General features: G+C 42.4%; 2 protein-coding genes across 2 annotated transcripts; one reads left to right on the top strand and one right to left on the bottom strand.

Annotated features, from left to right (window-relative positions):
- The first annotated feature begins 6670 nt into the window (after positions 1-6670).
- On the top strand, positions 6671-8001 carry LOC5569231 (GDP-fucose transporter 1). Its single transcript, XM_001652741.2, has 2 exons — positions 6671-6927; positions 6995-8001. The coding sequence occupies exons 1-2, from the start codon at positions 6848-6850 to the stop codon at positions 7920-7922; spliced, it is 1008 nt and encodes a 335-aa protein (XP_001652791.2). The 5' UTR covers positions 6671-6847; the 3' UTR covers positions 7923-8001.
- On the bottom strand, positions 7918-23395 carry LOC110681536 (TBC1 domain family member 7-like). The gene is made up of 4 exons (XM_021857570.1): positions 23174-23395; positions 22912-23096; positions 22449-22853; positions 7918-8151 (listed from the first exon to the last, which is right to left on the bottom strand). The coding sequence occupies exons 1-4, from the start codon at positions 23358-23360 to the stop codon at positions 8035-8037; spliced, it is 894 nt and encodes a 297-aa protein (XP_021713262.1). The 5' UTR covers positions 23361-23395; the 3' UTR covers positions 7918-8034.
- Between the last annotated feature and the right edge of the window lie 92 nt (positions 23396-23487).

Raw genomic sequence — 23487 nt, forward strand, 5'->3', positions numbered from 1 at the left:
GGAAATCATTCTACGAATCGACGCCAAAAATGGAAAGTAATGATTTTCATGACTAAACTATTGAAAAATTGGCAAATATCGAGGCATGTTTTATTTTCCATAGAAAAGCACATTTTTCTTGTGTATTTCTAACACAGACATAATTGAGCGATATTTTTGCCACTTTCGTGATTCAAAAGGAAACGCCCCTTTCGGTCTTCTTCTTACTACTCTTTGTTCTATCGTGTTCAATCGAAGCCAGCCAAACTCCAATCAGCCACGCGCGTATTAGTCAATCGTCGACCAGCTAACGGAGAAGGACTCTTATCGGAATAATTTTTACACGTTCGTCGTTGCTGCTGCTGCTGCTGTTTATTCCCAAGCTAAAAGCATCCAGCCCATCGAATTCGTGGTGAACGCGTCCGAAAACTTGATAATTGCCGTCGAAGGAGTGAGCAAACCATCGAAAACAAGGATGGAAGAGGAAGCATAAAATTACCGACATTTACAGAAGATCAAACGATTCCGTGTCGTCGTCGCTACAGAGAAGACTGCAAAAATGCTACCGCCGCCTGACCCAAGCGACTGGAACCTAGGGACGTTCCGATACTTTCGATATATCGTAATATCGATATTTTGCTTTCGATATTCGATATTTTGGTATTGATATTTCCCATTCAATATATCGGTGATATCGATATTTCCTTCCGATATATCGTACACTAATAGAAGGAAACAATTGTAGGAATTTCTCCATATAAAATTTATTTTTAGTATTTCAAAAAGCAGTTACCGTTCAAATTGTACTGTCATGTCCCTTAACAGAAGATGCTTAACCCCTCTACCGGACGCTTCATTTTTTACCCCTAAAAAAATATTCAAATCACGATAGCTTTTTTGTTTCTCAATATTTTTGCACCATTCTTTCACAAGTTCTTGAAAAACTCTCCTAGTTTCAGAATAAGTGTCGATATTGATAATAGGTCATCTGGATCCAAAGATATTCAAAAATTTCTTCGCGTGGCCACGACTCACGTAAATATCTCAGGCTACAGAATTTTTAGCGTATTCGGATATTCATTCTTCGGAATGATACATTAATGCAAGTGTGTTGTGAAAAAATGAAGCAATTTGGTGCAGCCGTCTCTGAGTAATGAGCATTTATGTTTCTTGTACCACGCTGGACAAATAAAGATCCTGAAAACTTCAAAAAACCTCATATCGTAATTTTCAGATTTCTCCAAGAATATTTAACCGATTTGTATGATTTTTTTCAGGGTAGCTCCTTATTACCTGGTATTGTATAGTACACGCACAGACAAACAGACGTCACACTCTCATCATTGTCCATCGACCACCTTTTTAACGGTCGATTCAAAAATATGTTAGGTGGCCAATCCGCCACCCGCAGCGCTTGCTTCGTTTTTGTTCGTATTTGACGTTTACCGCCATCTGTTGGCCCGTCGGCCAAACACGCTGATTTTAGCATTGGGCGTACATGTCCTCGTGACTTGATTAATTGATAAATTGATCAAAATCAAAATGGCCGCCAAAGACATTTTATATGGAGAATGTCGGTCCCTCAAGGAACATCGGAATATCTTCAAAACAAGATCACCAGTTATTAATATCGACACGGACTCTCAAATTAGAAGAGTTTTTAAAGATCTTGTGAAAAATTGAGCAAAAATATTAAGAAACAAAAAAGTTATCGTGATTTGAATACTTTTTTGGCGGTAAAAAATGAAGCTGCCGGTAGAGGGGTTAAGTCCAAAACGGTTAAAATACCAATAATCTTGAATATTTGAAGATTTTTATTTGAATCTTTGGAAACTAAACAACAGGTCACTAAGCGATAAAGGAAATTTTGCTCCATTCAAATATATCATATGATAGTCCGATATATCGATATTTTGAATCAATATATCGGTGGTATCGATACTTTGATTCGATAATCGTATCGAATCAAATATCGATACTTTGCAATATCGGAACGTCCCTACGGGAACCTTGATAAAACTTTGATTGCCATTTATCTCTACTAGCACTAATTTTCGACCTACAAGAATTCTGTGCCAATTTTCAGAATTTCATACAAAGTAGGTCAAAATCGTATGAATGGGTCGAAAATTGGTGCTTTTCTCCTAGAAATCTTTCGTAAGTTCTTGACGGTCTCAAGCCAGGACATAGAAGAAGCTAACGTTATCCAACGTCAATTTGGCGGTCGTATCTTGGAAACAATCTCGAACTTTTTCTGTACCCATCCATTTATCAATCCTTCCAGCAAAATAACATTTGCTGGATTTTCGGCAATTTATTTTGACGGCTGTTTTGCTGGTTTTCAGCAATCGTGGTTTCAGATTTTCAGGTGCGTTTCGCTGGAGAATCTATGACAAAAGGTCGAAAGACAAAAGGTCGAAAGGACAGAAGGTCGAAAGACAGCAATAAAAATTCAATGGTTTGTGACACTTTATTGCAGTTCTTCTTTCTGGCATTACGTCCCCACTGAGACAGAGCCTGCTTCTCAGCTTAGTGTTCTTATGAGCACTTCCACAGTTATTAACTGAGAGCTTTCTTTGCCGATTGACCATTTTTGCATGTGTATATCGTGTGGCAGATACGAAGAGACTATATGCCCTGGGAAGTCGAGAAAATTTCCAACCCGAAAAGATCCTCGACCGGTGGGATTCGAACCCACAACCTTCAGCTTGGTCATGCTGAATAGCTGCGCGTTTACCGCTACGGCTATCTGGGCCCCCATTGTGCAGCTTCAATAAAAAGGGAATTTAATGTTTCCTATAGGATTTTTGTCAGAGTGGATCATTAAAATATCCAAAACTGCCGTTCTGGACCGATGCACGAGTGCACTAATTTCACGTTTGAGCGTCATGCCTTATTCACTCGTTACCATGGCCACATAAATTACACGGCACCGCTCAAACGTCAAATAGTGAAGTCTTGCATTAGTCCATATGGAAAGAATAGATAGCACCATACCGTAGCCTTGTGTGTTTGACAGAACAGCAATGCTGTCACAATGTTAAATCCCAGGTTAACGTTCCATAAACAGTTTTTAATATGTTGAACAATATGAGAGTTACAGAATTATACTACAAAGAATGGTATGAATAACCAACAGCAAACTGTAACAATATATTGAAGTGTTCAGATATTGTAAAACATTTTGAGGAGGGAATTGTTAGGGATGGTTCAAATATTACGTAACACAACAGGGGGAGGGAGGGGGTCTAGCATAGTGTTACGGTCCATACAAAAATTTAAAATTTTCCATACAAAAGCTGTTACGTGGGGGAGGGAGGGGGTCTAAAATTGGCAAATTTTGCGTTACGTAATATTTGAATGAACCCTTATCACAATATATTTCTTATTTTCAACAGTTTGGCAAAGGGTTGCAGGTATTCGTTCGCGAGCCGATGCAAATTGAACACGCTTAAAAAAATAAACAACACAGAAGCTGTGTACCAGTCGCAAATCCGTGATGAAAAGATTCTGTTTTTTTTTCAACATGTGGTCTAAATTTATAACTTCTAATACTTTCTGAATCGCAAAATAAATATTATTGACATTTGTTAATCAAGTTATGTGAAAATATTATTTTCGTGATTTAAAGATTTAGACTACCTTTTGTGTTAAATTTTTCTAGCGTTTAGGTTGTTGTGTTTTTTTTGATAGTGAAAAAAGTGAAAAAAAACTTTCAAACTGCCTATTTTTTGTTCCCGTTTCATCACTGTCGGACAAAAACCAGCCGAAAGTTATTTAAACATTGTTTCATTGCTTTTCCGTTCCGGTAGTGTCGGACAGTGCCAACTAGAATAAACCATCCATCGGGAGATACTTCACTGACCATAAAGTTGCTATGGACGACATTGCTGTCGTGTACGTGATCGGTTAGCGTTTTTAACTACACGATAGAGATATTCTATATTTATTTCTTTTCTTCCAGTAGGTGGAGATTGTTTTAGTCAAAGTGGTTTCCCGGTCTTTTAGGTTACCTGTCCAGCAGTCGTCAGGATCCTCAGGAATCGATTCTGATGGATGAAAGTGTGTAATCTTGAAGTTCCCTGGCAAATCTCTCATATTAACCGATAGTATTCTGGATTGCAGCGGAAACCAAAGCGGAAGTCAAAGACGAGAATTAAAAGGCCATCCGTGAGCGGATAAAGAAGTGCCAAAGTCGCCGGATGTCGTTCCTCTCGCGACAAACAAGTGCTAATGTTAGTTCAGACGAAAGCGACGACGACAATAAGGAAAGGGAGGGTCTCGATTGCAAGCAACGGGGGCACAAACGAGGAGGAAAGAAAAGACGAAAGTTGGGCCCTGTTTCCGGCTAATCGTTTAAGCCTATCCGGAATTGCCCCGCCAGATCTCAACGAAGATGACGACGAGCATTCTTCTTCTTTCTGGCGTTACGTCCCAACTGGGACAAAGCCTGCTTCTCAGATAAGTGTTCTTATGAGCACTTCCACAGTTATTAACTGAGAGCTTTCTTTGCCGATTGACCATTTTTGCATGTGTATATCGTGTAGCAGGTACGAAGATACTCTATGCCCTGGGAATCGAGAAAATTTCCTTTAAGAAAAGATCCTCGACCAGCGGGATTCGAACCCACGACCCTCAGCATGGTCATGCTGAATAGCTGCGCGTTTACCGCTACGGCTATCTGGGCCCCGACGACGAGCATGATGATGATGAAGATGTGGTTCTCGTGAGACATTATTTCAAAAAGAGGACGATATTTTCAAGGATCCACAGAGGCACGATGTCAGATGGGCCATCACCGGTGAAACGACGTGGCCATTTAAGAAGAACGTTAGTGTTCTGAACTTAGCTTTGACGTTATAAATGGATAGCATCTACGAATCAATCTGTTTGTTAGTGCATAAACAGTGTTTTAGATGAAATGCAATAAAAGATCAAATTATAACATTGTATTTTTTTATTATTGAGAATGATTTGCAAGAAGTTTAAATTACATAAGGTACAAGCATAACATTACAATATTGTGTAGGGTTGAAAAAACCATAACACACCGTAAATGAGTCATTATAGGGTAAAAGCACCGGTTTTGGCCAGCCTAAGAGAAAATGTCAATAAATATTTAATGGGAAGATGTATTTATACCACAAATATGTCAAATGCAAGCTTCCAATCCATATTATGAGTGTAAAATATCAAAACTGAGCTAAAACCATTTTTTCGCTTTGAAAATCCCGTTGGTTAATATAGGCCAACGGAACCAGTTTCAGCCAGAGATTTAACTTCGGTTCCTAAATTGGCCAATTGCATTGATTTCTCATGAGAGTGGCCAAATTAGGAGTGCCCTGGCCAAATTAGGTGTATGGGAGTTTTGATTATAAGGAAAATTAATTGTAATAGAAACTTGAAACTCATACGTTGTTTGTTTTTCGATTCTCTCAAATTACAGAAACCATCTCTACGAAGCATAAAATCATACCAATAGTTTATCAATTTGGACCACCCAAAATAATTGAAAAGCTCCACAGTGCGATGCGTCGGGACGTCTATCGTATGTGTGCACAATCATCGCGATCGTTGAGCGCAGTGATGTCAGAGTTGCTATCTGTAAAATCATAGCATTCAATGTGAATTGATCACAAAAATTATTTAAATTTTATTAATTCAGTGATCTTGTGATGGAAAACTATTTGCAAAATGATAAGTTTTTATAATATGCAGCAAATGTTCTGAAAACAAACATATAACAATTGGTAGAAAAATCTTTCACCAACCACCTGGAAACACCGTCATCTCTTGCAAACATAAACCGTACCGGTGCATAACCAAAATATGCGATAAATCCAATAAAAAAAACAGAGAAATTCCGTTGCCCTTCATTAAATTATAATGTTTTCTTTTGATATGTACGATTGAGGAGTTGATTTTGATTTCCAATGCTCGTCAATCTACTTAATTTCCCATGTATTTGCATAAAAATATGCTTAATGAAAATGTTATACCGTGCACCCTCGCTAATTTGAACGGTACCTCATGCAAACCATCGGGGTTCATTTTTAATTTGAACATCTAGTCACCCTAGAATCGTGTTTCTGGTAACCTCTTTCGCTGTTTTGTTTTGATTTTTCGTTCTGTTTCACAGCGTTCCATTTCACTTTACTCCGTTCCATGAGCTAAATGACGTTTGAACCATTTTTAATCCGAACGACGTGTAAATTAGCGGGGTACAAATTAAAAAGTGTTCAGATTAAATGTGGTTAAACCAACGGGGGTATTTTTTGTTTGTTTTGAAAATGTGCATGGAAAGGCAACACTACTACTGTTACATCAATGATGATTCTAATGATTCTTTAAGGGTTCATTCAAATATTACGTAACGCAAAATTTGTCAATTTTAGACCCCCTCCCTCCCCCACGTAACAGCTTTTGTAAGGACAATTTCATTTTTTTTATGGACCGTAACACTACGTAAGACCCCCTCCCTCCCTCTGTTGCGTTATGTAATATTTGAACGGTCCCTAAGTTACACGCCGCTTCACCTTAAATACATCAGCTAAAATAATAATGTTAATCTGATTTTTTCCGTGTTTAATTGAGTTATTGTATAATGATTTCAGTTACAGGGACTAGGCACTCATGAGTTACCATCATCAAAGAAAAACATTAAAATTTTGACGTTGCTCTGTTTAACGTTTACGTTTTTCTTGCTTGAGTTGAGGCGTAAACGATCCTCTGCGTGTCGACTGCGAGGACTGCGAATCTCGACCGCAGTGATAAGAGAAGCCGATTCTTATTTTCGAATTATTAAATTCGCTTCCTGATTGACAGTAGTATATCAATAAGCAGAAGTACACATTCCCAACTTGGAACCATGTACGAACCACTGGAAACCAACAAGGGAAACCTGCTGACCAAATATCTCCGGATATTGGCGGTGGTCGCTGCGTATTGGTGAGTAATCAATGACCATTAGGGTTTGTAATCGAAGATAAGTAAAATCTCTGATGAATGCTTGTAGGGTCGTTTCCATTCTGACCGTTTTTGTGAACAAAGCACTGTTAAGTGGCCTGGACCTGGACGCTCCCTTGTTCGTAACATGGTTTCAGGTATTGACCTCGTCGAGCATTTGCTTCGTGATGAGCGCGCTTAGCCGGAGGTATCCGAGAGTTTTTAACGTTCCAACGGGGAATCCGTTGGATAGGGATGTTTTACGGAAAGTATTACCGTTGTCGCTGCTATTCACGGCAATGATTGCAACGAACAATCTTTGCTTGAAATATGTAGGGGTGGCTTTCTACTACGTAGGTCGTTCTTTGACCACGGTGTTCAACGTCGTGTTAACTTACCTGCTATTGGGACAGAAGACCAGTGGAAAAGCGGTGCTCTGCTGTATGCTGATTGTAATCGGATTTTGGATCGGAGTCGATCAGGAAAGCTTGACGGAATCTTTCTCACTCATCGGAACGATTTTTGGAGTGCTGGGCTCGTTGAGTCTATCCCTGTACTCTATCTACACGAAGCGCACCTTACAGTTTGTCAATCAGGAAGTGTGGCTGCTGAGCTATTATAACAACGTTTACTCTGCGGTTATCTTCATCCCGCTGATGTTAATCAACGGAGAATTCCGGGTAGTCATGGATTATGAACATCTGGCCGAACCGTGGTTTTGGGGCGTGATGACTGTCGGAGGTCTTTGCGGATTTGCCATCGGATTCGTAACAGCTCTGCAGATCAAGGTGACGTCTCCTCTGACTCACAACATTTCCGGAACGGCAAAGGCTTGTGCGCAAACCGTACTGGCCACCACCTGGTTCAGCGAAGTCAAATCGTTCCTCTGGTGGACTTCCAACCTAGTGGTGCTAATTGGCAGTGCTCTGTACACTCGGGTGAAGCAACTCGAAATGGACCAACGGCATCGACAACAGATCAATAGTCAAAAAGTTTAATATAACTCTATCGATTCCTTATATTTTAATTCTAATAATCTATATTGTGATCACATAAATTTATATGTTCCACTGTAAATTCAGTTCGGTTTAAGACGATGAATGGATGACTTCATATGAGGGCCTTCGCTTTGGACTGAAGAATGAACTCGTTGTGGCCCTTGTTCTGCTGCCACAGTTCGATGGCCTTGTTTACGATGAGATCGGCCGTTTCCTGCTCGTCTTTGATCTGCAATTATACCAAGGAGAAAGATTAGGTGAGGACACAAGTTAGCCAGCGGGTAGCCCGACATTTCGCGATGTACTATTTTACGGTTTGTATCATTTAGCTGTTTACCGTTTCGCAGTTATCACCCTTTTTATTCACATATTGAACTCCTAAAAGTTACTGTGAAAGTTTAAGCGGAATCTGTCATCTTTTAGGAGGTGGGTTAGTATGGAGCTGGAAGTTAGTATGGAGAAAATCGATCAAATATTGGAGAAACGGTTCCAATGTTATAGTTCTACTGCATTCGTTTTGCTTAAATGATTAACATAAATTAAGTTATTTCGTTTAGTATGTTTGGGGTCCCCTACTATCAAAGTTACACCGTTTAACGGTACACTATTAAATTAATAAAAACATTTTTAAAAAGACTATTCTTTATGCTATGCATATGGTCATTAGAGTGATGCAAATTTTGAAATGTTTGCTCCCCTATGCTTAAACGATTTTAATTATGGTAAATAGCATCCTCCCAAAGTTTAAAGTGATTCGGAAGAAATTTGACTGTGCACACGCCATTTGAAGTTTATATGGAGATTACTATGGAAAACGCCAATCTTTTGTGTTCAGCCCTCTAACACGTCATCATAATATTTTAGGTAAAAGTGAACACACTCATCTTATGTGAAAACTTCCTAGCTACAACTTTGTCAAAGACCACTTTTTGATTGGACCTCACGATAAATTGTTATTCTTCATCATAAAGTTGGTTTGCATGTAGCATGCTTCACCAACTGTTTGGCAGGCAACAGTGGTGCTCCTGGCGGGAAGCATAGATCAAAGTAATCCAGGCTACTATGTTCTACAGCAAAAAAGCAGTGTTGCTCTGAAAGTAATTGAATGATCATCTCAGCACGATTTGGACTTTGTTATCAATAATAACAAATAATTCTTACGTCCCATCGAAATATGGTCTTCGGCAAAGTTGTAGCTGGGAAGTTTTCACATAATATGAGTGTGTTCACTTTTACCTAAAATATTATGATGACGTGTTAAAGGGGTGAACACAAAAGATTGGCGTTTTCCATAGTAATCTCCATATAAACTTCAAATAGCGTGTGCACAACCAAATTTCTTCCGAATCACTTCAAATTTTGGGAGGATCATTTTCATCATAATTGACATCGTTTAAGCATAGGGGAGCAAAAACTTCAAAATTTGCATCAGTCTAATGGTCATGATAAGGCTGCCGGTTGCAGAGGCCATCAAAGCTTGGGCATACTCAAGGTAGGTTGGCCGGTTTTCCGGCTGAGCATAAAGCGGCCTTTTGAAGTTGGCTTCAAGTGCTTCGGGAAGGGCCATAAGTCATGGAAATGCAGTGGTCCCGACAGAAGTAAGCTGTGCAGAAAATGCGGCACCGAAGGTCATATGGCAAGCGCTTGTAAGCTAATCGCTAAGAGCCTGGTATGTGTCAACAGAGCAAACAACGTTCACTTGATGGGTGGTCTCAAATATCCGGGCTCAAGCGAAGTATCAAAGCAGCCAAAACGAAAGTAACACAGTTGACGTCATCATAATCACCCTATCCATTTCAAGAAGCAAATCCTAAGAACCACTCCATATATCGATGCGAAAAATGTATCACTGTGATTATATATATGTAGTGCACAACCCAATAAATTTTCAGGTTCATCGGTTCACTAAAACTTGAGATTTGCTTCCACGAAGTGTTGATCACGCTAATCCTGCTCCACGCAGCGCATGTGTTAAAACTACACAGAATGAGGCAACCAATGCAGAACTGGATGACTTAAGGCCCAAACGCAATGATAGCGGAACGGCAACGGAATGCGGAACCGGTTCGCCAGCATGAATCACACCATCTCGACTGAGCTGATAACGAATGAAATTGAATTAACACTGAGTCGACAAGCTTGTTGTAGTTCATGCTGGCGAACCGGTTCCGCTTTCCGTTGCCGTTCCGCTATCATTGCGTTTGGGCCTTTAGTGAAAATTCTGTGTAGGTCGCACTCATTCTGTGAGTAGCCGATGTGTTGGCCTTCGGCTGTGCGGGGATCGATGGAAACGGAACTGTCAATCATCTCCCGCGCGGCAGCAAACAGTTGGCCGTTGGTAAGATGGGGAGTTTTCTGGGATTTTTTCCAGCGAAAAGCCGGAAGGTGGTCGCAAATGCGGAAGTTTTTTCCCCATTTGCTTCCGCTTCGGCTATTCGAATGAAAAAATCCCTGAAAACTTTAAAATTTGAATGTTTTTCAATGTTTTCAAAAGCAAAAACAAATATGGAAGCGTATTCCGCATCCCAAGCGTTCCTCCTCTGTGCGCATTTCACTCATTCGGTTTGTTCGTTTGCTCAAAATTGTGTACAGCCCCCTTTGCACAGAATCTGTGCTGCATGAAGAGAGGTCGATTTTGTGGACTCGGCACTCATTTTTGAGCGGTTGAAGTTTAGCGTGATGATAATTGTTAGAGTGAGACAAAAGATAGGGAAAATAACACGGTCTCCCGTGTCACTTTAAACCACTGTGACGCAGCACTTCAGCTACTTTGGCAGTCAATCTTGGAAACGAAGACCGTCGTGGTGTTACTATCGGACCCTGTTGAAATCAAAGCAACTCAGCAATATTTGAATTCCGTATTATATACAGTTAATTTCCCTGTTGCTATGAACATTATTGCTGTGTGCGTTTGAAATTCAAATATCAAAAGCGGGAACACCAAACGCGGTAAGATATTTCACAAGAAATGCGCTGTTAAAGATAGATTTTTCTTGCTAGGGCGGCGGTGATTTATATAATCGTTGCCAGGTATCCATTGATTGTTTTGTGTTACCGCATTTGGAGGACGTTTAGTCAAAAATCGCATGTCAAATGCAAGCAGCAATATACCTACAGTGACCGGCACAAAAAAGATCCACCCCAAGCATATATCGAAATTTGCACAAACTTGTGATTTTTTTTAAACTTATCATAATTTCAATTAATGTAAAAGTCACATATACCTCCAAACTTCATTTCAGAATAATAACATGATTGATTTTGTTTTCGAAAAATAAAAAATAATAAGTTTACTCTTTACTTAGTTTTTTTTAGTATGACAGAAAAAAAGATCGTGTAATTTACGTTGGTGAGCCCCCGGTTTTGACACTTCATTGTATTTGTTTGTCGACAACATAAATTGTAGAGCTCTTAAGTCAACTGCAAGTGTTCAAAAGAATTGGTTTTGAAGCTGTGGAAATATGGGCGGAGGCAAAATTTCAATGCAGATCCGAAACCTTATTTTGCGTGATGCTAAGCGCAACCTATCACAACGAAAAATAGCGGAGAAGTTTGGAGTGAGCCGTGGCGCAGTGCAAAAGATAATACTGAAGCACCAAAAGTTCGGAAGTGTTGCTGATCGAACGGGAAGAGGATCAAAACGCAAGAGCAGTGCGCGAACCGACGACCTGATCATCCGGCAAATCAAGAAAGATCCACGCACAACCGTGCGTGCGATTAAGGAAAGGCTAGATTTGACGATTTCCGAACGTACTATTCGACGACGCATGGCAGAACGGGAATTGAAGAGCTATTTTGCTAAAAAGCGACCAATGATCAGCAAGGTTAACAAACATAAACGACTTCTCTTCGCCAGAAATCACATCAACAAGCCCCTGGAGTTGTGGAAGCATGTCATCTGGTCAGACGAGTCAAAGTTTGAGCTCTTCAACAAGAAACGGCGACTAAGAGCTTGGCGGAAGAGCGATAAGGGGCTCCAGGATAGACATCTCCAACCAACAATGAAGCATGGCGGTGGAAACATTATGGTTTGGGGCTGTTTCTAGTGGTTTGGCGTGGGAAACTTGGCCGAAATCAACGGCATTATGACGGCAGAAGGGTACATCGACATATTGTGTGAGAATCTGGAGGAATCGATGCTTAAAATGGGACTGGAGAATAATAACACCTTCCAGCAAGACAACGCGGTAAATGGCTGGGCATGGCGTACCATTAGTACCTCGCGTACCTGCAGGAATAAAATAGACCCCTTTGTGCGGTCCTTAGCCTCTTGCCCAGCAACTCCTATCCCTACCTCCTCGTGGTACTGGCCGGGGTACGAGTAACCTTGGGGAAGATCGGGTAACCAACCCCCGGTGGGAACTTTGGTCGTATGCTGACAGGGAAGGGGGAGTTTGCTTTTGCAAACCTGGAGCGTCTGTACTCCACGTTAGGAGCGGCTCACAACAGCGACTGTTCCCCATGTCAGGGGCGGCTGATCATCGTCCGAGTGCCAGAGAAGGACTCTAAGCTAAACTGCGCACTATGGCCCTCCGAACATTTAGGGGGAATGGTCCTCCGGAAATCTAGGGGGTTGGTGTCAGGCCCTGCAAGCCAACCGTAAAAACACATCAGCACAGGAACGTCAACGAGAGAATACGGACCGGAACAATCGGCAAATACCACAGCGACGAAAAAGGACTAGCGATTGGAAACTCGGTACGTGGAACTGCAAATCTCTCAACTTCATTGGAAGTACTCGCATACTCTCCGATGTACTGAAGACCCGCGGTTTCGACATCGTAGCGCTGCAGGAGGTGTGCTGGACAGGAGCATTGGTGCGAACGTTTAGAGGTAATCATACCATCTACCAGAGCTGCGGCAACACACGCGAGCTGGGAGCAGCTTTCATAGTGATGGGTGATATGCAAAGGCGCGTGATCGGGTGGTGGCCGATCAATGAACGAATGTGCAAGTTAAGAATCAAAGGCCGATTTTTTAACTTCAGCATAATCAACGTGCATAGCCCACACTCCGGAAGCACTGATGATGACAAGGACGCATTTCACGCGCAGCTCGAACGCGAGTACGACCGCTGCCCAAGCCACGACGTCAAGATCATCATAGGAGATTTGAACGCTCAGGTTGGCCAGGAGGAGGAGTTCAGACCGACGATTGGAAAGTTCAGCGCCCACCGGCTGACGAACGAGAACGGCCTACGACTGATAGATTTTGCCGCCTCCAAGAACATGGCCATTCGTAGCACCTATTTCCAGCACAGCCTCCCGTATCGGTACACCTGGAGATCACCTCAGCAGACAGAATCGCAAATCGACCACGTTTTGATCGATGGACGGCACTTCTCCGACATAACCGACGTCAGAACCTATCGTGGCGCTAGCATTGACTCCGACCACTACCTGGTGATAGTGAAATTGCGCCCAAAACTATCCGTCATCAATTATGTACGGTACCGACGCCCGCCCCGGTACAATCTCGAGCGGCTGAAACAACCGGATGTCGCCAATGCGTACGCGCAGCATCTTGAGGCAGCGTTGCCGGATGAGGGCGAGCTCGATAGGGCCCCTCTTGAGGACTGCTGGAGGACAGTCAAAGCAGCCATTAACGACGCTGCCGAAAACGTTGTCGGATATGTGGAACGGAGCTCAAGAAACGATTGGTTCGACGAGGAGTGCCAGGAGGTTTTAGCGGAGAAGAATGCAGCGCGGGCTGCAATGCTGCAGCATGGTACGCGGCAAAACGTGGAACGATACAGACTGAAGCGGAAACAGCAAACCCGCCTATTCCGGGACAAAAAGCGCCGTCTGGAAGAGGTGGAATGCCAAGAGATGGAGTTGCTGTACCGTTCTCAAGAAACGCGGAAGTTCTATCAGAAGCTCAACACATCCCGCAAAGGCTTCGTGCCGCGAGCTGAGATGTGCCGGGATAAGGATGGGAGCATCTTGACGGACGGACGCGAGGTGATCGAAAGGTGGAAGCAGCACTACGATGAACACCTGAATGGCGCAGAGAACACAGGCACAGAAGGTCAGGACAGCGAAGGCGATGGCTACGTCAGCACAGCGGACAGCGGAAATCAACCAGCTCCCACGATGGGGGAAGTTAAGGATGCCATTCAACAGCTCAAGAACAACAAAGCCGCTGGCAAGGATGGTATCGGAGCCGAACTCATCAAGATGGGCCCGGACAGGTTGGCCGCTTGTCTGCATCGGCTGATAATCAGAATCTGGGAAACGGAACAGCTACCGGAGGAGTGGAAGCAAGGCGTTATATGCCCTATCTACAAAAAGGGCGACAAACTGGAGTGTGAAAATTATCGTGCAATCACCATCCTAAACGCCGCCTATAAAGTGCTATCCCAGATTCTCTTCCGTCGTCTATCACCTATAGCAAACGAGTTCGTGGGAAGTTATCAAGCAGGTTTCATCGACGGCCGCTCGACAACGGACCAGATCTTTTCCGTGCCGCAAATCCTCCAGAAATGCCGTGAGTACCAGGTCCCTACGCACCATTTGTTCATCGATTTCAAGGCGGCATACGATAGTATCGACCGCATAGAGCTATGGAAAATCATGGACGAGAACAGCTTTCCCGGGAAGCTCACAAGATTGATCAGAGCAACGATGGACGGTGTGCAAAACTGCGTGAAGATCTCTGGCGAACACTCCAGTTCGTTCGAATCTCAGCGGGGACTACGACAGGGCGACGGACTTTCGTGCCTGTTGTTCAATATTGCGCTTGAAGGTGTCATGCGGAGAGCCGGACTTAACAGTCGAGGCACGATTTTCACGAGATCCGGACAATTTGTTTGCTTCGCGGACGACATGGATATTATTGGGAGAAAATTTGAAACGGTGGCAGATTTGTTCACCCGCCTGAAACGCGAAGCAACAAGAGTCGGGCTAATGGTGAATGCGTCGAAAACAAAGTACATGCTGGTTGGCGGAACTGAGCGCGACAGGGCCCGCCTAGGAAGCAGTGTTACGATAGACGGGGATACCTTCGAGGTGGTGGACGAGTTCGTCTACCTCGGATCCTTGTTGACGGCTGACAACAATGTTAGTCGGGAAATACGAAGGCGCATCATCAGCGGAAGTCGTGCCTACTATGGGCTCCAGAAGAAACTGCGGTCAAGAAAGATTCACCCCCGCACCAAATGCACGATGTACAAAACGCTCATAAGACCGGTAGTCCTCTATGGGCATGAGGCGTGGACTATGCTCGAGGAGGACTTGCAAGCTCTTGGGGTTTTCGAACGCCGAGTGCTAAGGACGATCTTCGGCGGCGTGCAGGAGAACGGCGTGTGGCGGCGAAGGATGAACCACGAGCTCGCTCAACTCTACGGCGAACCCAGTATCGTGAAGGTAGCTAAAGCTGGAAGGATACGCTGGGCAGGGCATGTTGCAAGAATGCCGGACAACAACCCTGTAAAGATGGTGTTCGCCACGAATCCGGTCGGAACAAGAAGGCGTGGGGCGCAGCGAGCTAGGTGGATTGACCAGGTACACCAGGACCTGGAGAGCGTGGGTCACAGTCGAGGATGGAGAGAAGCGGCCATGAACCGAGGGAATTGGCGAAATATTGTTGGCGAGGCTTTATCAAGATAATTGATGTAAAGCCAAATAAGTAAGTAGTAGCAAGACAACGACCCCAAACACACGGCGAAAAAAACACGAGCATTCTTCCGGTCAACCCGCATCAAATCCATGGAATGGCCACCCCAGAGCCCCGATTTGAATCCCATTGAAAATCTCTGGGCAATACTTGAGAACAAGGTGGATACAACTAATGTTACAAATAAACAGGCGTATTTTGCAGCCCTGCAAAAGGCTTGGGACGATTTAGACCAACAGCACGTCCGAAACCTCGTCGAAAGCATGCCAAAGCGTCTTCAGTTGGTGATTGAGGCCAAAGGAGGTCATATTGAGTACTAATGATTTGTTTTGATTTTTTTTTTGTTATTGTTTTGTGAAAAAACATGAAGCGGATCTTTTTTTCTGTCATATTCAAAAAACCTAAGTATAAAGCAATATGATTTTTTAAATTTTCTTTTTAATAAAAATCAATGATGTTTCTATGACAAAATGAAGTTTGGAAGTTTACTTTTCTGTTACATAAACTGAAATAAAAATAAGTTTCAAAAAAATCACAAGTTTGAAGCAATTTTCTTATAAACTGAGAGTGGATCTTTTTTGTGCCGGTCACTGTATATAACAACTGTGGTGGATTTTTCTGTGAAACTGGCAACACTGTACAATAATGTGGCGGACCATTTCCGACGGTCTGATGAGCTGGGAAGACAGCTGAAAAACGTCGGTGCCACGGTTACGGAGCTCGACCTGGTGAGCCAGCTGTTTATTTCGTAGTCACCTAGTTACGATGTTTTTACCACGGTTATGGAAAATTTGGATGAACAACTAAAGATTGAGACCGTCACAGCACGCCTTCTAGCGGAGGAGCAAAAGCGTTCTGGAACAGAATCCGGTTCGAGTGCTGCGAGTGGGTCTGACGGAGTGGTGTTCCAGGAGATCCACGAGCTGCACGTATATCTTCATATCGACAGTGCAAAGGATGGTAAGAGCACAGACAAACAGACGACACACTTAGAACAAATCGCGATCAAAATCATCACAGACAAACAGACGTAACACTTAGAACAAATCCCGTTCAAAATCATAGTCACGATGACATGTACGCCCAATGCTAAAATCGGTGTGTTTGGCCGATGGACCAACAGATGGCGGTAGTGTGTAAACGTCAAACGCGAACAAAAACGATGCAAGCGCTGCGGGTGGTGGATTGGCCACCTACCATATATTTGAATCGGCCGTTAAAAAGGTGGTCGATGGATATCGGTGAGAGTGTGACGTCTGTTTGTCTGTGAAAATCATAGTCACGAGGACATGTACGCCCAATGCTAAAAATAGTGTATTTGGTCGACGGACCAACAGATGGTAGTGTGTAAACGGCAAACGCGAACAAAAACGATGCGAGCACTGCGCTGCCCCTCTTTGCACAACAGTCCCATGTTGGAAAACGACAAACTGAGAAAAACACGATTGAAATATGGAAACAATTTCGCTCCATTTTGAGTCTCTATTTAGCCTAGAATGTGTTGAATTTCTACATATCACTGTTTATTGAGTACACGAACAAACCTAATAAATTTCTTTTGAATTCAAGTTGAAAATTTACCTTAAAATGCAGACAAATCCTAGCGAGACTGTTATGCGATTATTTACAGCGGGGATTCGCTGGTTGGAACACGACTGCCTTCCAGCTAGCGAATCTGACTCGTTAGTTGGAACGACTGACAGCTGGTGAAAATGTTGCAGACTCACCTATCTGGAGAGCAAAATCGTCCCAAAACGCACATATACATGCACATTTGTTCTATATATGGGGACTTCAATAGGCCTTTTCATGTGACAGATCCGTCTATGCATTTGTTTACATCGGTGGAGGACCGGTGCTAACACGGGCCTGTCATTTTCATAGAAGAACTGTCAAAGTGCTTCCCGATCAGCTGATTTGAGACGTCATGTGAATAGGCCTATGCGACGGTGCTCAGATGTCAAAGTCAGTTTGACATCTGCTCTTGACATTCAAATGCTTTTTAGTTGGAATATTTGCCAACCAGTGAACATCCAACCATCGAGTCATTTCATGTAGCGGACCCCCAACGAGCGAATCCCCACTGTACAATATAATATACCAATGTATTTGCATAGCAGTCCCATCATTTGCTATTTATGTTCTTTGGCCGTAAAAAAATAGTTTTTATAGTACAGTCAATTCTCCGTAACTCGATGTTAAGGCGACTATCGAGTTAGGGAAATATCGTGCTAAAGAGCACAAAGTCAGGGTAACTTTGGTTAAAGCGACCATCGAGGTATCCATGAAAACCCACATTTACTACACGTTCTTTAACTCGATATCGAGATACGGAATAGCGAGTTACGGATAAGATACTGTACGTCCAGGGATGAATCGCCAGATAAAAAAAAAAACATCGGATTGAATGTTTTCTCAAAACACGTGTCATGATGTGGAATTTGCTCACAGTCATGAGAGACCCAGATCTAAAATACAGTGGCTCATGGGATGTGCTGAGCCAAAGTCTTTTTGTATTTTCCCAAAAAGCAGATGAAGAAGATGATAATTGCTGATGGTTTTCATATGGAAATATTGCTTTTGCGTTGAAAAGTTTTCATTTTGCACACTTACAAGCAAGTACTACTCAAGTCAATATTACCAGTTATCGAAAAACGCAAAAATAAGTTTTAGTTCGATATTCCTGAGCGCCAGCAAACAATAATTACAAAATTTAAATGAAAAATGTAGAATGAACATTATTTTATTTTAATTTTTGTTCCTCATTTGTTTTTATTTCCCTCGTACCACCCAAATGGTTAACTATGGACATAAAAGAAGGTTAATATTTGTATAGGGTAAAAGCACCGGTTTTGGCCAGTCTAAGAGAAAATGTCAATAAAAATTAGATGGGAAGCCGCATTTAAACTACAAATATTTCAAATGCAAGCTTTCAATCCATATTATGTGTGTAAAATATCGAAACTGAGCTAAAATCATCGTTTCGCTTCGAAAATATCGTTGGTCAAAATAGGCCACCAGAACCAGTTTCGGACAGACTTAACTTCGGTTCCTGAATTGGCCAGTCACATTGATTTCTTATGAGAGTGGTCAAACTAGGAGTATGGGAGTTAAACTAAGGAAAATGGATTGTTTTACTTATGTTTTGAATCAATTTGGACGAGTAAATGAATGTAGCTCTATCATGTGAATGTGATCTACTAAACACAAAAGGTTTCATGCTGATTGGCTATGTAAAACGGTGTATAATCCACTATGGCTACAACTGGCGTATGGCCAAAACCGGTGCTTCTACCCTAAGCCTTATCTAAAATGAAAATCTGTAATGCATCGTAATTGAAAATACATAATTATGTGTTATATCCACTAATTTAAAAATATTTTCGAAACAACGTGAATACACGACATTTACAATGTCGTAAGCAAGTGTGTATTAAATACAGTCAAACCTCTATGAGTCGATATCTGAAGGGACCATAGACTCATGGAAACATCGAGTCATGGAACAGAAATGCTTTGGAATGCTGTTTGGGCGAATCATCATAGATACCATGAAATTTTGTTTAAATATGGTTCCATGAGTCAATATTAAGACATAGAACATCGACTCATGGAGGTTTTACTGTATAATTGATTTCTCTTTACTTCGTTACACATAAGTGAATGACTAGTAGTACCGAGAGACCGTATGTAGTACTTGAAGTGGTACCCATTCTGAGTCCGACCACTATACGGACTTTGATGTGACTGTTATGCGAATACTTTCAAGATGGAACAACACAAGTGGAGTTTGTTTTTGTAAAAGTTAGGAACAAAGGCTACTTTTTTAGCAGTTTTTATCGATCTTCTGACGATGTTGTATTGATTTATGCAAAAACGCAAATCGGTCAAAAGTCGACATGGGACTGATATGCGATTATGGGCAGTGCGGGTGGCGGATTGGCCACCTACCATATTTTTGAGTCAATCGTTAAAAAGATGGTCGATGAACAATGATGAGAGTGTGACGTCTGTTTGTCTGTGGTAAGAGGCTGGTAGCAACGAAAGAAGGTACCGTGAACGGCAGGTTGTGCGTTGGTAAAAATCGGTACACATTGTCGTTTTGACACGTGTTTCACGTCAAGCAATTAAAATACAACCTGAAGTCGTTTTCGAAGTTGCTGAACGTGGGCGTGCCCGGTGAGTTCAAGCCGGATCGTTCAATTTTGACGAAGGATGGCAAAACCATCGGCGTGGCGAAATCAAAGGGCAATCTTTTTTTATCTGCGAATGAATCGTTTGCCAAGTGGATCTGCATTGGCAGCCGGTAGCAGCACAGAGCTACAGCTGTGGCATAAGCGATAAGGGCACCTTAGCTTCAAGAATGTGCTCAACCTGAAAAATTCCGCGATGGTGGACGGGCTAGATCAGTGTTTCTCAAACTTTTTTGACTTTCGCCCCCTTGAGACGGAAGTTTTAAGAATGAGCGTGATCAGCTAGAATAGTATTTTTCGTGTACCTCTTCCATGCGACGCTTTTTGTCCCGAAATAGGCGCATTGCTGTTTCCGCTTCAATATGTATCGTTCCACGTTTTGCCCCGCGTACCATGCTGCAGCATCGCAGCCCGCTCTGCATTCTTCTCCTTCAAAACCACCTAGCACTCCTCGTCGAACCAATCATTTCATGATCTCCGTTCCACATATCCGACAATGCTTTCGGCAGCGTAGTTAATGGCTGCTTTGAATCCAGCTGTCCTCTAGAGGGGCCCTATCGAGCTCGCCATAATCCGATAACGCTGCCCAAGATGCTGTGCGTACGCATTGGCGACATTCGGTTGCTTCAGTCGCGCTAGATTGTACCGAGGCGGGCGTCGGAGATGGTATGATTGCCTCTAAACATTCGCACCATTACTCCTGTCCAGCAGACCTTCAGCGCTACGATGCCGAAACCGCGGGTCTTCAATACAACGGAGAGTATGCGAGTACTTCCGATGAAGTTGAAAGATACATTAAATAAAAAAAAATACATTACCCTTTTTGAGCAAATACTTGAATTATCATGAAATAATATCTGCTGATATTTACTGACAAATCCTTGTAAAAATTCTTATCTCTTGGTTCATGATTGCTTTCTTTTGGTTATGTTGGTCTTGGACAGCCAAACATCGCACGCGTCGGACGTACTTCTTTGCCTTTCTCGCTTTCGTTTGCAGTTTGTGGAAAATGTGCAGTGCTCGGAATAACACTCTAGTGGTTGACTTCAGTGTTCTCCCCATTCGCCCTGATGTGGCAAATGTACAGCAATTTTTGGAGAATGAAATAAAGCTCCAGATTTCTGATGTGAAGAGCATACAGTTGCATCACACGCGCAACTGTGTGCTCATCGAAATGAAGTCGAAAGAGATTGTCGCTCGGTACCAATTAGAGCATAATTGGAAACGAACAATGCTTTGTGGTAACACGAAATTTAGAATTCCGGTTTACATCGATTGTGACGCAGTGACGGTTCGAATCCATGACCTCCCACCGTCGATGAGTCAAGTTACCATCGCGGACTATATGATGAAGAATGGAGAGGTAATCTCCATTAGAAATGAGAAGTGGAAGCACTATTTTCCCGGTGTTTCAAACGGAGTGCGAGTACTTAGGATGAACTTACTTCGCGAAATTCCATCGTTCATCACTATAGAAAATGAACCTACTATGGTCTCATATATCGGCCAGTCAAAATCATGCCAGCGATGCGCCGAGCCTTCTCATCCTGGCAGAAAGTGTGCAACTTCAATTACTGCACCCGCTCATAAATCTCTGCAAACATCGACAGCATCAAAATCGTCCGACGAATTGTTCAATCAGAATGATTTCCCTCCCATAAACAACAAGCGGCAAACATCACCATCACATGTTCGTGCAAATGACCCAGCAGAAGCGAAACAACAGAACGACGACGACAATGACGACGACTGGACTGATGATGACAATGGATCAAACTCATCAACCGAACACAATGAGGCTACAAATAAGCGACGGCGATCGAGGCGGGTCAACGAGAAGAGTGCAACAAAAAAGGCTTGCTCTGATCAGTGTTCCCCAAACACGGATCATACGGAAATTGAAATGGGTTTATCGAATAATAAACTTGTAAAGGGTTTGAATTTTTCTATTAGTAATAGAAACTAAGAATCAGCTCTGTGATGCTGAATACGGCGTGTGATTGAAGGCTCAACGGCTTGAAGCAAACGAAATAATAAAAAAAAAAATTATGTTGGTCTCTTGTTCATGTTCCGGAGAAATTTTTACTTTTCTTGAGCGGAACAGCATAGGAACTTCGTTTAAATGTAAAAATTCACAGTAGAGTAGAAGAGAGGCAGATAGGAAATGCCAATGCATAAACTTAAGTAGTTCGTTAGCTATTTTTAATTCTGAGTGAGTGTTAATATAAAACAGTTTTGAATCCAACTTCCAAGGCTGCACTAAAACTTCAAAGGCAATAATCTCGCGAAGGAAGCATCTAACAGCAGTACACTTTTTATTATCGCTTTGTGCAGAAATTTTAAAATAAGATCTGGAATGTTTGCCTACCATAAATTGCCGTAATTCAACGCGCCTAAGACCATGATTCCGCGCATTTTGGAATATTTTTAATATATTGAAAATAATTGTTAATGATAATTTTAGGTGTAATTGTGATGTATATATAGGTAGGTAGGGTATCGTATGTAATTTTAACACGCTTACAATTTGGACAGGTTAATCGTTCTATGTTCATTTTCAAAGAAATGGTAAGGAAAATATGTATACGGTTCAATACAGTAGGCTATGAGAATTTCCATAACAATTACAAATTGGCTAAAGTTGTACAGCGAAATGATTCATGGCAAAATGTTATACAATCGGCCGGCGTGCCAAGTTAAAATTACTATTACTACTTACGGTTTCAATGCACTCGAGCAAAGATTTCAGATCCACGCACCGGAGCACCCTTCTCCGCAAGGTGCGAAGTATTTCTATCAGCACAAAGATTACAATCTTGATCGATCCTCCGCAGATTTTGTCCCATATACGAATAATGGCCAACTCCGGCAGAACACCGGCGAAGAAAGATCCGTACCACTTCTCCAACGGAAGCACGGGCAATATGTCGCACGATTTTAGATGAATGTACAACCCGTTGTCTTCCTTCTCCAGGATTGTACCGGTCAAATCGGACAACTTTCCCATTTCCTCTATAATTTCCTGGCTGTACTCGTGAAACCCTTTAGCCATCCAATAGATCTCGATATCGTTGTCGAAGCTCTGCAACAACACCTCGGTTATGTTGCTGAAATGGCACTCTTGCTGTAAAGTAAGAATACAGAAGGTTATACGGCAATTTTTCCGCGACAAAGATTCCTACATTCAGGTCATATCCCAGACAAAGTTGTTTAGTTTCCAGAAGCCACATTGCGTATAAAACCCTGGGCTTTGGTGTTTTATCATCGACAATTCTCATCACCTGCAAGGCCCGTAGTAAATCATCGTACACCGCTTCCCGTTGGGTCATTACATATTTGCAGGAATCGGTATAGGCCGGAGTGACACCTTGAAAAGAAACGAACCGATTGTAGAAAGTTCCTTCCAATCATCCCAATCAGAAATGATAAAATTTAAATACTCACCGAGCAGGAAGTTCCATAGCACACTCCGGTGGATGTTAGGTACAGTGAACCGGATACAGAACTGTTTCAGTTTGAGCACATTCAGCGGCTTGTCCTTGAGCAGAATTTCCAAAGATTTTCGCTCTTCCACGCTCCGGCAGCCGACTTTTTCGTAATAAGTTGAACGGAAATTCCGTTCATCAGCCATTCTGTTGTTGTTTACCACCGTTTTCGGTGCGGCTCTCACTCATCATCGGACGACATAAAAAATAAAAACAAAGCACTCGTGAGTTACCTGAGTTACAGACACATTGCCCATAAAATTATAACTGTCC

This window comes from Aedes aegypti, chromosome 1 (genome assembly GCF_002204515.2).
Source record: "Aedes aegypti strain LVP_AGWG chromosome 1, AaegL5.0 Primary Assembly, whole genome shotgun sequence".
NCBI classification, from domain to species: Eukaryota; Metazoa; Arthropoda; class Insecta; order Diptera; family Culicidae; genus Aedes; species Aedes aegypti.